This window comes from Phalacrocorax aristotelis, chromosome 5, assembly GCF_949628215.1.
Source record: "Phalacrocorax aristotelis chromosome 5, bGulAri2.1, whole genome shotgun sequence".
In the NCBI taxonomy this organism is placed as follows: Eukaryota; Metazoa; Chordata; class Aves; order Suliformes; family Phalacrocoracidae; genus Phalacrocorax; species Phalacrocorax aristotelis.
Window position 1 is genome coordinate 14,740,606 of NC_134280.1, and position 15,513 is coordinate 14,756,118.

General features: G+C 36.0%; 1 protein-coding gene across 5 annotated transcripts in view; it reads right to left on the bottom strand.

Moving 5' to 3' along the window:
• PTPN4 (protein tyrosine phosphatase non-receptor type 4) overlaps positions 1-15,513 on the bottom strand; it is a 175,299-nt gene that overhangs the window by 119,190 nt on the left and 40,596 nt on the right. For 4 of the 5 annotated variants that reach the window (XM_075093072.1, XM_075093071.1, XM_075093074.1 and 1 more), the window contains exons 2-5: positions 14,715-14,869; positions 8,033-8,140; positions 3,961-4,003; positions 3,785-3,863 (exon numbers count right to left, since the gene is read on the bottom strand). In XM_075093072.1, the coding sequence (XP_074949173.1) occupies positions 3,785-3,863; positions 3,961-4,003; positions 8,033-8,140; positions 14,715-14,852 (368 nt within the window). In that variant the 5' untranslated portion in view covers positions 14,853-14,869. Of the gene's footprint in view, positions 1-3,784; positions 3,864-3,960; positions 4,004-8,032; positions 8,141-13,778; positions 13,921-14,714; positions 14,870-15,513 lie in introns of those variants that run through there. The other variant, XM_075093073.1, reaches the window with a different exon arrangement.

Sequence of the window (15,513 nt, forward strand, 5' to 3'; positions counted from 1 at the left end):
TTAGTAAAATAATAATACAGCTTTGTAAACTAAACTAGGTACAGGCTATGAAGTTATACATTAAATTTGACTAAAAGGCTGCAGATTTCACATTCTACCTGCTTTATTTTCCAGCATTTATCTTGAACTTAAAGCTTAAAAGAAGGAAAAAGAAGTGCCTTCATGATGCATGAGTGTGAACAAGTTGAAGTTTGCATCTGTGTATGGAGGTGCCTTCATGATTTGTACTCCAGGTAGATAAAATGTATTCTCATTAAGTATTTGATATTACTTTCTTTTCAATTAAAATAATTACTCTTAGTGTTTTAGAGTTACATTCTTATATATAAGTTGTGGATTCTAATATGTGAAACGCTTTCCAACTGACTTCTCTTGAACTTCTGAAGTTTTCTTTAATTATATGTAAGAAAAGCTTGTTTTAGAAACTCATCTAGTCTTCCCATGCACACTCTTCCACCAAGTCAGGAAGGAGATGAGAACAGCAAAAGGAACTGATGAACACTTCAAAACAAGAACTATTCCACCAACCAGTGGCAGCAGAAACACTATGACTTAAAACCCCAACAAACCTGAAACTGCAAACAGATTTCCCTCTAAGTTACTTTGTTTCTCCAGCAAAGCCCAAATATTTTGTTAACATCTCAGAGTTAATCTTTTGTTCATTCCATTTTGTTCCTTCATATTTCACTCAAAGGTTTTAGACAATTTCAAACAAGTATAAATGTTTATATCAAGCAGCAAATCACACCTGCTAAACCTCCGCTGGCACAAAGATTGAAGTGGGGTAACAAGACTTAATGAGATGGCAGGATGTTAGCACAAGATTAAACTTCCAGCGAGAGCCCCTTATAACAGAGCATAAAACCAGCTGTAGAATTTAGGGTCTCATACATTTTTGTTAAAAAACAAGTTTTGCCAAGTGGAATATTTAAACATCATTCCTGCTTTCTTACAAATTTATTCTGTTTTGGGACATCCTACATTATTATTGTTATTAAAATCATCCTGTTCCCTTCTTGTAGTTCTGATTTGAAAGTATGGAGTCAGGCATACCCACTCATTATAAACACTCATCAAAATTACTTATCAAAAACACCTAGTTCAAGTTTGACTGAAACTAACTATTAAATATTTCCCAATATTAACTTGCATTAAGTAATTAAAAACAAAATATATCACTTTATTACACATAATATGACTTCTCATAATTATGTAGTCTTCAGACTGATGATGTAGTTCACCACTGTCTGAACCTAACATCCAGGTTGAAGTAGTGGATTAGTAGTGGATTAACTACCACTTTAAAGACTTCCACAGACATTTAGAAATATACACATAGAAATCTAATAATTTGCAAGATAAATATAGTGGAAAGGTAAAACATTCCATGTTTGAAAGAGAGGGAGAACACTTGCCCACTGACAAGGAAAGACGTTAGCCCATGCGCTCAGTCCTACAAAACCATCTAGAGGTTCTATAACTGACCAGAATGTCAAGAAGCTTAGTTTAAGCTATTAACCTCAAGAAGTTAAAACTGAGTCATTAGCCAGGCTCAGAGACCTCAAAATACTTTTTTTTTGTTTTCTACCTTAAAATGCATATTGAAATCAAGAGAGACAGACAAAGCAAGATTTCTTTACCTGTTAAAAAGAGCAATAAAAGACAAGTGAAACATATATTAAAAGGATATGCTTCATGTGCTGAGCTTGAGCATCTCTTCACAAATACACTGAAGAAATCAATTTTTCCTGTGTTTCCTGTTAACATTTACGGCTGAAAAAATGTAGGACTAAACCATGTGCAGCTGCACCTTCATTTTATTTTGCTTTTTTTGGTGGAATGCTTTATTAGAAAAATTCCATGGTACTTAAGGGACCTCATGATTAAGGAGCATCAAGCAGAGTTCATTTTCTGTCAGTGTTTTCAGCAAACAGTGAAGTTAATCGCTTGTTAGCTAATGACCCCAGTTTGAACACAGAAGCCTCACATATTGAGCAAAATGGGAAATCAAAAGAAGCTTCAGCAATGTAGATCTGAAAAAGCCTGCACAACAAATTCAGCTAAAACAATGAAGGTAGCATTGCACTTCAATGTTTTCATGTTCCATATATACATATCTATCTCTAGAAAAGGGTAAGACAGAGTTTTTGCTAACGGCAGTCAACATTAATAAGCAAGTCTTCCTGCCATGAGCAGAAGTAACGAAGCTCCATTTCCTACCAAGACACATTCCTAAAGCTAAACTCTCCAACACAAGGTGAGCTCCCGCTGACCTTTCCTGACCTGGGGCATTCACAACCTGCCTCCCTCACACGAATTTGCAGAGGTCTAAGATGACGTGAGCTTGCACTGAACCTTTCCCTGATGTGTATTCATACTGCCTCATACATTGACTCATTCCTCTGTTTTCATGAAATTTATAAAAACTGAGGATCTTTAAAGAGTCTAAGCTTAAACTGGAATTGTCAGAGGCTTGAGCTTTATTTCTTTTCTTTTTTAGGGGGCAAATACTGATTACATGTAGGGACCCCATATTTATGACACAGCATCCTACCTTCACTCCAAAAACCCCACCCTCTCTTTTTAATAATTCCAAATACAAACAAGTTCTCAGGGGCAGTTAGGCCTATTAGCAAAAAAGGCAGAGCTGACCTAAATACAGTAACCATACATTTCTCACCTAAAAGGATGCTGTATTCGTAGCTTTGTACTTACAGCATAAGATTTAAAAGAAACAGTTCTCATCTCTTTACTGTTTACTTCATGTTGGTCAACACTTACTGTTTTTTTCATCTCCTTAGCAATTTTACATACTGTCCTTCAACTCAAGTAACACATTTTTCATTATTTGGATATAGTAAATTGTCAAATTTTCTCAAAGTAAATATTGCAGTAAAACAAAGCCTGATCCAGGATCCCTGGGACTTACTTTAATAAGTTCTGTCTCCATAGATGTGTGTAAAATTTTCTCTAAAACGTGACAAATCCAAAGAGATTATAAACAAATGTGGACTCAAACTTTCACAGTTTTGGTAGTTCCGTTTCTAAAGCTATCCCTAATAATTTAGATACTGTTTTTTGAATGGGGCTAACCCGTTTACAGAATGGCTGACATCCCAAAATTCCAATCTGTCAAATCATGCCAGTTATGTAGAGGACCAGAACTAATTAAGAATACTGAAAATTTGAGGCATTTGTTCAGGGACTATTTGCAATTCACAAGCCTCCTATCTTGATTCACACTGAGCATTTTCTTCAACAGACTTCAACACACTGCTTTCAAAAAAGCTCACATGCTTCAAGCTAGGAGTACAACCATACAAACAGATTAATTTTATTAGTGCCAAGCAGAAAACTGGGGGGGGAAGGGGGGAGGAAATCAAGAAAAAACAACACAGAAAGCTCAGGAATTTTTTAATCACAAAGGAGAACACAAGTAAGGATAAAATTAAATTTGTACTCATTGGTGAATAGTGGGATTAAGTTTTTCCTCTCCTCTCTGTTTTTCCCTTTTCTGGTTCTATCTGGTAGTATTTTCTTTGTGTAGTTGCTTCACTTCGTATATAAATTTGTAAATTAATTCACAGAGGCTTTTTGTTATATTGATTTGGTGCAACTGCATAGTTCATATCTGTAATTATTAGGCAAAAATTAGAAGCCAGCACATATTACACAAAAGTGATTTAAAATATCTACGTTGTACCTTAAAAAAAATAATTATAATTTTCCCCTTAAACATAAGCCTTTGAGAAAATTGTTTTCTTGATAAATTAACTACACTAACCTTGTATATTCTTCTTGGAGCTTGTTTGGGTCACTTACAAAAAACTTAACTCTGAAGTTCAAGCTGTGAGGCGATCCTCCTACGGTCAAGAAAAGTTATTTCTAGTTAATCAGGGTACCCTGGAAAAACAGCATAATAATGATATATGAATTGACCAAATACATACATGTACTCACTTTTTAATTGTTTCCTGATAGGTTTGTTTGGATCCAACCACCTCTGGAAAGAGATAAATCATAACACCAGCTTCAGAGAAACCAAAAAGTACAACTTATAGCCTTATACATCAAGTAAATGTTGCTTTTCTATTACTTTTTACTTGGTCTTTTACCAAAACATCTTACTGGCATACTAAGTCTTCTTACTGATTCTGGAAAGACACCAACATTATCATCAATAGTTGCTATTGTTCTTCTTTCCCCGAGATTAACATCTGTTGTCCAGATTATCTGTTTCTTACAGAGCTAATTCGACTGTGACTTGGTTCTATAATAGTCATGTGAGCCTGAGAGAGGTTAGAACTCAATTATGGTGTTTAACAATCTTCAGGCACTCTTTCAACTGCCTATCTAAGGTGAGCAAACTGTTACAGGGAAGAGCTATAAGCAGGCTAACCTACCCAACTCAGAAGTTAAGTTGCTTAAACTAGTTCCAGTACTTTTGACTCTGTATGTTGTAGGTCTGACACATGCAGGGAATGATCCCGCTGGCTCACAGATTCTCTTCAATTTGTCAGCCTGAGCGTCATCTCCAGTAAATCACTAACTGGGATCTTGGAAACCAGAGGGTCAGCACTCGGCCTAATGGATTAAGGACTACAAAACAGTTTTAACAAGCAGTGCCCAATCTGGATTGTCTCTACAGGAGAACACTGCTGTTGGGAAGTACAGCCAGACCTTTATAAAAATCCACGCTGCAGATGTCGGAGAGAAGTATGGTTCTCTGGAAAGCCCTACAAGTTGTTTAAACCACTCCCCACCAGCAACCCATCAGACTCTGCACATACCAACATAGTTCAGTTAATTCCTAAGTCTACCTTTGTTATAAATACTGATCAGTTCCTCATCCTGCCTTGCAACACAAGCCCACAAGCCTCAGCAAATGGCTATATGGCCACAGTTTCTACAAAGTGACAGAGACCTAACCCTGTATGGCATATAACTACTTCCCATTTATCTCAGGGCTTTTTATTTTTTCCAGGTGAGGGAGGAGGAAGCAAATACACAGAGGTACCCAAGCTATCTGACACACACTATGGATCTGAAGTGAGTTCTGAGTCATGTTATTCATTGGGAATAACAAATAATGATGACTACATCCAAGTGCTGTATTTTTGTAGTAGATGACTTAAGAGGAACTAAAGAGGTGGTTTGATAGAGCATAAAGCGTGTGACTACTTCAAAAAAAAAAAACCAAACACCTCACACAGGATCAATTAAATTTTTAAGACTAAATGTAAAGGCTTAGGAAAGGACTCTCCAGCCAAGGATACACATGAATTCTATATAAGAATCTTTCAAAACATCATGAAAGATACCTGAGTATCTTCAAGAAACACATTCTGATCCAATATCTCTGATAACACACAGGTCTGATAATCCTCCTTTTGTTTTTTTCTATGGGAAGTACTGTTTGAGATTACAGTTAATCCAGAAAACCTGGAATTGAAATGCCTAGCAGAAAAGCTTGCATTTACATTTCCTGCTGCTTGTAAAGATAAATTTGTTATGTACTAGCATAACTCAAACCACAGAAGCATAACTTTTTTTTTAACCATATTTTAACAGGCAATATCCATGCTGCCAAGTGATATCATTGGATCCAAATGCAAAAGGTGATTTTTCCCTCTGTGAAACTACAGAGGGTTAAACCACTTAATATTGTGGAGAGCTGAAGTTGACAGGATTTAGGCAAAAGCAGCAGCACCTTGATTCATGAAGTTCTGCTATAGCAACGCGTGTTATCCCAGTTACGTTCCAGGAAGTCTGAGAGGCAGGTAGATCTGGGGATCCATGATTTTTGTGCCCCAGTCCCTCGAAGAGACACTTCTGTACCCCCTCCTCCCCCAGCAACAATCCCTGCCTCACTCCCTCGTGCCAAGGGTGCTCCAGCACCCACATTGACGGTATCCCCTGCACCCTCACTCCCACTACACACCAGTACCCCCTTCTCAGCATTGCTCCAGGCACCCACAGCCCAAGGCCCAAGCCAAATAACACCACTCCAGCTGTACACAGCACCAAGGCTTTCTTGCATTGACTTTTACTGTGACATTAATATTACACAAAAATTTAAAGCTCGTGCAGTTTATGAAATCCATGATTAGGCACAATGATAGAGGTTTCACATTCAGTTAGCAGAATCCCCTTTGCCCCACCACCTTTATCTCCTGCCGTATTGACAATTTCTTAGTAATATTCTGCTGTTTTATTTCACAAGTAACTAGAATATTTGCCAATCCAATCTGGTTTCTTCGTCCAAATGAACAGAGTGTAAAAGTAAACTGATATCAAAAACTGAAATTAGTCAAACCCTTAAATTCTTCAAGCTTACTTGATTAATATTGGTAACATTTCTATTTAGCTCTGATACATTGTTTTCATGGCAACTGGGTATGTGCTGAAAAGCCAAAATATTTAGAAGTCAAAGAATACTAAACCTTTAAAGCACCTGCTTATATCAAACAGCTGTGAAGTCATTCTTCTTTTGGACTAACTCTTAACCAGATCCTTTTATTACAGGGTTGTGTTCAGATGTTTCCGGATAGATAAACTAAAGAGAGCTTAGAGGTCTAAGCTTTGGAAAGCCAGATAAGTAAGAATGAGAAATACTACAAATTTCTGATTGTTGAGTAATATTGAGTGATATTCAATTAAATGCTTCTTAAAGTTGAAAAATAATTCAGCCTTTTCTACAGCATGCCTATGCCTTTTCAGCCTGAAAACAAAGTTTAGAATAAAGACTAAACAAGGCGAACTCGCCAATGTCTTAACAGAATTATCGACAAAGTTACAAAAGAAAACTTTGTTAAATATCTATAATAGTGGTATACAGCTTTATTCATATTAGTAATCCCAATATTACCAGAATTTAGAGAAAGAATATAATTAAGAATAATTTGATCTAGAGAAGAAAAATATGGAAGTAGTTCACTATTCAGGCAGAGGAAAAGTTACGGCTGTATCGTGACTTCTTTCTTCTTCTTCTACATTAACAGAAGACATGAAAAAGTAAGTAAAAAGAAAATACCCGACCTTTCAGTAAGATAAAAAAAGTATTTCTTCTCTTTAGAGCAGTCACTCTTGACAGCAAAACAACCGTAGACCAAATCTGCACTTAGCAGAGAGTCGCACTATCTCCTGAATTCAGTTACCGAATGACTAACACTTTACAGCGTCACTTTTCTTTATAGATCACATTCTGCACATTTTGTGAACAAAAATTACTTTTGACACACAAGGTGGAGATAATTTAGATTCCATCGCTGTGACATGCATATAATGGGAATTAGGTAAAGAATTGCATTATATGGAATAATAGTTAAGTTGTTCTTTGTAACAAGTATTGAACATTTGATACCTATAAAAGAGCATTCAAGAGGCATTCTTCAAAAATCATGATCTCAGCGGCACAGCTATAACTATTACAGCCACTGAACGTTACAGCTGGATCTATTAGTTTCTACCAGTGAATTATGAAGTGATTTGCAAAGTTTCAGTCCTATGGAATTTCCCTTCAGTTCAAGTGCATGAACACTTATAAACACTCATTTTCCAAGGAGTCCCTTCCTTTTTCTGTTAAGGTGATGAGCTGACAGCCCTTGTCAGATAGTGGACTATATGAAGCACTATTAAAAGACCTGTCAGGTAGCTGGGCTAGAAACAAACAAAAAAAAACTTTAAACACACCTCTCTTTTTTTTAAAGTCCTAATTTAAAAAATTTTTTAAAAAGAGTTACTATTTCTTGTCCCAGCTGACATTGATCATGCAGTCTAGTAAATAGATACAATAAAACAAGCAATATCCTTTTATGGTATTATTTCATAAGCACAGATCTCAACATTTTACTCCAAATTTCCAACTATTAACATTTAGTTTTATCACAACTACAAGGCGATCGTGACCCAGTCAAATGACACAGCTGGAGAAGATGGCACAGTATTGCAACAGCTTCTATTTACTTCTCTTCACAATGGTACAGAGCAGTGATGAACATGACTATGATCTACAAAATCGGAGCCAACTTACAGGGTTATCAGTAGATTCATCAGCCAACTGTAAACCAAAGTAATCCCTCTCTGTCAAATCGAGGTGCTTGAAGACTACATCCAACAGAACTTGTCCCTGATCATGTTTCTGCAGAGAACAAATACATACATTGTTTAATGAACAAATATATAATCAGACACACAGATTTCAGGCAGGCAGAGTGTGTACACGTTCTTTCAGATGTGCTCTAGCAGCCTAACTTTTAAGTATCATGAAGCTTCGTCTCTCTTTTTGAAACATATGTAAGGAATTATTATTTTTCCTCTTTGTCATTTGCTGACAGTAAGAATGTCTCACTTCTCAGTTAGCTACATGATTATTCCTGAAAGCCACTCATTATCCAAATTTGATATTTAAAAGGCATACTGAAAAAGAGAAAACATAAAAAGGCTAAGGTTTGACAAAGAACTTCATAGCCTTGTTTGGGTCACTGAATTTAAAAAAGTACAGGTCTGTAAAAGTTATTCTTATTTCATTTGAAAAATCTATCCCTGAATCTAAATGAAGGAGCATATTGAAAATGTTTCCAAAGGTAAATGGCATAGACAGCTGAAGCAGCCAAGTATCTAACTGAGAAGTGTCATTTGAACATGTTCTCTCAGAGGTACTACTTCACTTTAAATGAACTAATTCAACTGAACTGAATAACAGCAAAACTGCTTTTCAGAGACAAGTGAACAAACTTGATGTCTACTACAGGCACAAATCTTACCCACAAAATTACATAAAAAGAATCTCTACTTGTTGGTACCCAGCAATTTTTTGCCTAACCTGAAGATACTGCCAACGCAGCAACTGAAACACTGAGTGTGCCATTATGACAAGACTCAATAAGTATATTTGGTGAAATCTGAAGGGAGTTTCCCCAAAGAAGTTAAAGTATAATAGCTGCTTGAAATACAAAAGATGAGGAAAAATTCTGCAAGAACAACTGTCAAACAAAAAAAATTATGGAGATGATTGATACATTTTCCACCCAGATTTTCTACTTCTCTGGCACCAAGCAAGCTTCTCTCAATCTTTTAGGTGCCAAGTATTATTGATACTACAGTGGATTTGATAGACCTTGCCCTGTTTACTGTAAGCAATAAGATATTTTAAAAGTTTCAAAACAAAAAAACTGCTGTTCTGCTCCCAAATGACTTCACTTTTCACAGAGATTATATAACAGCTTACTTTTACAGCCATTAAACTATAAGTATGTAACTAAAAGGTCAAAAGAAGGTTGCAAGAATTTCATTAATACCCATTTATGAGGAAAATCTACAAATCACATTCAGACATTTGTTAACACCAATATGAGCATCCTAGCAAAACTCATTTTTTTGTTCAGCTGAAATTACACTGAAGTTGAGTAAACCATCAAAAACATTTATTGGGGGCTAAAAACTCCAGGCAGCTTGATAATTTAGTTCATAATAGTAAAAAAAATAGAAAGTAGTTATCAAAAAATTTAAGCTTAAAACAATCCCAGCAGGACAATCATAACCCTAGCTCTGTGTATTCAAGTTGGAATTACATACGGCATATATTTCAGGTCCCATATAAATTTGGCTAAATTAAAGTGATCTAAGAACTGCTATATTTACTTTGAAAGATCTGATTTAAAAAAAAAATCATACAGAGAAGATTTATGTTTAATGAAATGTGCACCAGTAGGAACACCACTTAAAAAGTTAACTCCTAAAAATTAACTTTCCGATAACTAAGGGCAAGCAAAGAAAAAACCCAGATGTTAACATAATAAACACACAACAGTATAAACGCATAAGGCAATTTTTAAGTACAATCCAAAAATAGCCACTTTCATTTTTACTAAATTAGTAGTTTCTGATATATTTTGAAATAAACCAGTAATTAGTAAATTTTTTTTCAGCAAATAAAACTAATTTTAAAATTACATAGCAACACTAATTGCTTCTTGGCATTTTTCCCCACGTAGATTTAAATCAGAACTTGAACTAAGAACTTGTGACAGTAACTATCAGAAAATGGGAGATGTTTGGAACCCAATCTAGGTTTACATTTACCATGGCTGATATGTTACTTCTTCAAATAACATGCAGATATCCACTCTGTAGCTTTTTTCCAATCCAAACATGAGAATTTATACTCTTTCTTAAATATCTGACTAGATGTTTCCTAATGAGAAAGCTTAGAACTTGCTGATCAGCCTGAATTTACTAGTACAGAACATCATTTCACGACCTCAAGGAACATATTTCTCCTGCAATAGAGCAGGAAATTTGGTAAGCAAAAACTAGTTTCAACATGAAGCATTTGTTATGATCACAATGTTTTACTCCCAGTGCAAAATAAAGATAAGCATCTAGTAAAACCAGACCTCAATTTAACCCATCTATGATATTTATATAATGATGCTGTAACTTGCCAGAGCAGGTGAAGGTCACAATCCTGCTTGTGGTGAAAGGTCCAAAATATCTGTAATACTATCATACCATTGAATAGCTGCTATAAATTATAAAAAGTATAACAAGTTTCTGCTTCTGCTATTTTAAAATAAAAAGGAAAAAACAATAACTGTGGATTAGCATACAATGAAGCTTGGTTTATTCCTACTGATAAAGTTAAACATTAATATTGCCTCTTAGAACAGGGTATAATGGAAAAATATATGAAAAACGGGAACTATCTAACATAAAAGTGCAGTAGTTAGATATAAAACATATTAACATTTTTTTCTGAATTGGAATATTAGAATGTTATGCACACTTATTAGTCATTGCTGGAGGCAAAATGTCTGACAAATTTTGGCCTTTCAGAACAAATTTGACATCAACACTAGACATCGATGTATTAACTGCACTCTGAAGTATCTGTCATCTAGTGACTAACATCAAATACCACTATATATATACCCATTAATTTCCAACTGCAAAATTATTATTAGCTGTTTACAAACACCCATGTTTGAAAATTTAGGAAAACATCAGCAATTACATAGGTTTAACATCTGCCTAACAGTTACCACCACAATCTTTATACTACTGACATTGCGGTTTTGCTGCTGGCCAACAGAACTGGCTCCATCTACAGCACACACCGGGAGATATTGCTGCCATGCCTGTCCAAACAAATGTGGACTTCTGATGACAGAGGAATGGGATTACAGCTGTCCTGGAGGGGGTCAGCAGCTCTGCTGCTCACAGGTCCGTGGGAGGCTGCCACTGCTCCCTCACTAACAACAACACTGGCACCTCTCCTCTCACAGCTCACCATAACACTCGTACTGCAACTCGAGCAATCGCATCCCCAAACAACCAGCGCTGCCCTACTGTCTCCTTTTATTCCACAGCTTACGTGAGCTTTGCAAAACGTTAACTTGTTTTTAAAAAAAGTTTCCAAGCAGCCTATTTATTTTTTTGGTAAAAGAAAAGGGAAGATACTAAGTAATGCTGATTAAATTATTGAAAATTTTCATTTCTAGAATTCAAGGGGGTTGGTGTGGGGTGTTTTGGTTTGGGTTACTTTAGATTTTACTTCCACTAGAGTGTAAACTTATTAACTTTGGGGAGAATTCTGAGATAATAAAGACTCCAAATTTAAGCACTTGTCCATGACCACTTACCCACTAGCTTTGCTCTTGGAACTCATCCCATCCCAACTCATCCCATCTACCATGACTTAATTTTCCTGCAAGTTTAGTCTACTGGCTTTCAGGGAACACAATTAAGCCAGCTTGCATGGAAAAGATACAATTTAAGGTATTTAAACAATTAATTAAAACAAATTAAAGCAATTTGATCTTGAAGAAGCAGGTTTACAGTAATGCAAATCATCCTGATCACATTATTAACTCAAGTCAGCCTTACTTCTTCCAGCTACACTTTCTATGAAGTATGCTTTTCAGGGTCAAAGTAGGAGGATTTCTTCATTTGGTAAGTAGAGCATTTTATAGAAATTATTTCTACTCTTCAAACTTGTGCACAGGTTAGGTCCAACTGATTCCTCTGCCTACAACCAAAATAACCTTTGTCTGGCTAAAATCCACAGGGGTTATTTGATTTGATTTGTTACGCTCTATACAAGGTAAGGCTCAGCACAAAGAATGCCTGCTTTGCAGCAAATCAATGGAAAAGGCTGGTTGAAATGTGAACTTAGAACATGTCACATAAATTATCAAGAGACATTGTCTGTGATCAGTACTTTTCTGTTGGAGAAGGAAGAGCATTTGAGCATATTTTTATTAGTACAGCGCTGCATACTCCAGACAATTAAGCTTTATAATCATTAGCATACAGAATACCTATAGCAATCATCAGGATAAAAAACCTTGCTAATTTGGTGTTATCTTTCTCCTTCCTATTTTGAAAACAATTCCATAAATATTTGTTGCAAAGTATTTTGTCAACCACAATAAAGTAAAATACAGCTATAAACCCTGAAAACCTGTATACCATGTACGTTAGCATATATTTGCTATGATTGAATACTTTATTATTCCCTATTTTTGAAAAAACAGATTGAGGCTAAGACCCAAGATCAAAATGTTGAGCACTAAGGGACTTCTTATTCCCTAAACTCAGTTTTAATAGACAAACTTGCAGGCTGATCTACATAAGCAGTAAAGCGTGATCTGAGCAACTAAAACATTTAGTACACTAGGGAGGTGGTGAGAACATACTACAGAAATTTGTCCTGGGAGAGACAGAATAGATATTTGAGGATTTATAGCCAGTGATTGTACTCTAGACAGGCACTAGCATTCTCTGACAACATACAGCTTTTGAACACCTAGATCACAAAGAAGCATAACCTCCCATACCTATTGTACAATTATTCCTTATTTTAGCCAACTCTTATAAACAAACAAAAAACTGCAAGAGATATTTTAATGCAAAATTCACACACCTTAATGTGGAGAACACAACATTTACAACTTCCCATGCACTTTGATTGTTTTGTCTCCAACTACACTCTGTACATACTGCTTTTGTCAGGCAGTATAGACCTGTTAGCAAGGATGAGAAGGTAAGAGATACAGAAGAGCAGTGAAATATTGTAGAGAAAAAGGGAAAAAGTACATTGCAGAAATTATCCCAGAAAAGAGACGAGGCTTGATGTTGATAAACTGAAGTCTTTGGTCATGCCTCCTCCAGCTCCATCATCCAAAATTTGCACCCTTAACTACTCAGAAGTCCCAAAAAGTTAAACAGCTCCTGCCTGAACTACAAAAATGCCTTAAGAGAACATCCCAAAACCTTCCATCTTAATTGAAAAATCTAAAGCAAATAACCACCAAGTCTACCTCTAAAACTTAAACCACTCGACACTGGATCCTTGCAAGTTCTTGCTAGATAACAGATTTCTACACCTGTGATAGGCAGCTGCAGGCTGCACAGGCTCTAACTACCTGATTACAGAACAGAGAAGTGTAATCACTCTCAAAAATCTTCCTAAAACATTAAAATTTATCAATATCCTCACTAAACACTGGATACCAGAATCCAACAAAATTACTGAGCATCACAACTTTTTCAAACAGTCCAAATTAAACTTGTTCACACAGATTTGAGAACTGCTTCCAATTTCTCCCTCCCTTCCCAGCTGGTCCTACAGTCTTATTTGATATTGAGCTACTCCTTCACTCCAATCACTGAAGTTTAATTTTCTCTTGAAAAACTTCACTAGTCATGCCACCTGTAACTTTTACCACTACATTATTCAACCTTTCTCCACATAAGTCATCAATTCTATAGCTTACAAAGTAAAAGCTGAGTTCTCTTGTTCCAGGACACTCCACAGCTTCTTTCCTGTTGAGTTCTGGTTCTTCTCACACAAAGAACACTTCAAATGCTTTAATGTTTTCTTGTGAGGTCCTTGCCTGTTGTTTGTGGGGCTTTTTCCTTAAGAAATCAAAATCAATGGTTGTGCTTGTGTGAACATATGCACAAAATCAAACATTTTCATTTTAACTCCTTATCAAGGATTACAGATAAGAAAATCTGATGAGTAACCTATTTGAAATTCCAGGCTTTTACATGTAAGTTATTCACTTTTCCCAGTAACCGTCCTCAGCATTCAGCAACGACCTTCCTATTTTCTTTCCTGCCACCACCATTAGTGCATTAGAAAGTGGTGAATATAATCTGAGAAAATCAAAAAGCAAAGAGACATTTTAAGATGATGGCTGTAACCAAATATAAACATACATGTGACTGAACATAGTTAGCTACACAGTCAAGAGAAGAGTTACCATTACACCTTACTCACGTTCAAAACAAAACCAGAACAGAGTAAAACAAAAGCTCACTTCTCATTCAACTCAGTGGCAAAACTGGTCTGCACTTCCACTGTACAATTTTAGCCCATGAAGAAAGTTACTAGAAATAAACTAAGCTTTATATATTCAATTTTGAAATTAAGATCTGTTAGTACTATAGAGGATGCCAGAATGACTAAGCTCACCATGACTTCGCATGTACATGTACAAGCGTGCCTGCCTGAAGACAACTTCCCCTTTGTCCTGGTTTCAGCTGGGATAGAGTTAATTTTCTTCAGAGTAGCTAGTATGGGGCTAAAGCACAGCATCCTTGTATTCTGTACTTAATGCTGTTTTGAAAGTCAAACTCTAGCCATACAAGTCCAGCGAAGGACAGCAAGCTTAGTGATATTGATTTGCAATAAGGGAGTTACTTACATTAACTCTGAAAGCTTGTACAGTGTTATCCAGGAGAAGAACGTTGCAGACCACCTCCGTATGCTGCCTGTCTCGTGCCAGCTCAGATGCTCGTACATTGTAGGTTCTGCCAGCAGGCAATCGGAAACGTGCGGTCATTACTGTCCACACACGGTCTTCAGGCAAAACAAAAAAAATTTAAAAAAGATCAAAACGTGCAAATGCAAGAATGTCATACATCAAAGAAAGGTCAACACACAGCAAGTCCACTGTTAAAAAACTTCACAGACAAGAAAAATGAGTACTAAGTTCATGGTATCCAATAATGAAATCATAGAATCATAGAACCATTAAGGTTGGAAAAGACCCTTAAGATCATTGAAAATGAAGTCTGTCAAATTACAACCTTATTCCAAATTACACAGTCCTCTACTTTCTACCCATTGTCCACTCCCTCCCCATTCTAAGGTTGTTTTGTAGGTTTTGTATTGGTTTTAGTTTGGGTTTTTTATTGTTGTTTGTTTGATTTTTGTGGGGTTTTGTGGGTGGTTTTTTGTGTTGGTTTTTTTTTTTAAAGATTCAGAACAGCATTTGCACTTCAAAAAGCATTGTAATTGCTGGCTACTAGGCTTCCAAGAGTAGAGGGAATTAAGTAATTAATTTCAGTGCAAAACAGCAAAAAAGCTTACACCAAAAAGCTTTATAGAGAAAAAAAGTATACAGAAAAGATACACAAAGATTTTGATGCATTACTCTGCAAAGCTTATGCATTCACTGTATAATAGTTAGACATGAGTATAAACAGTGGTAACAAAACTAT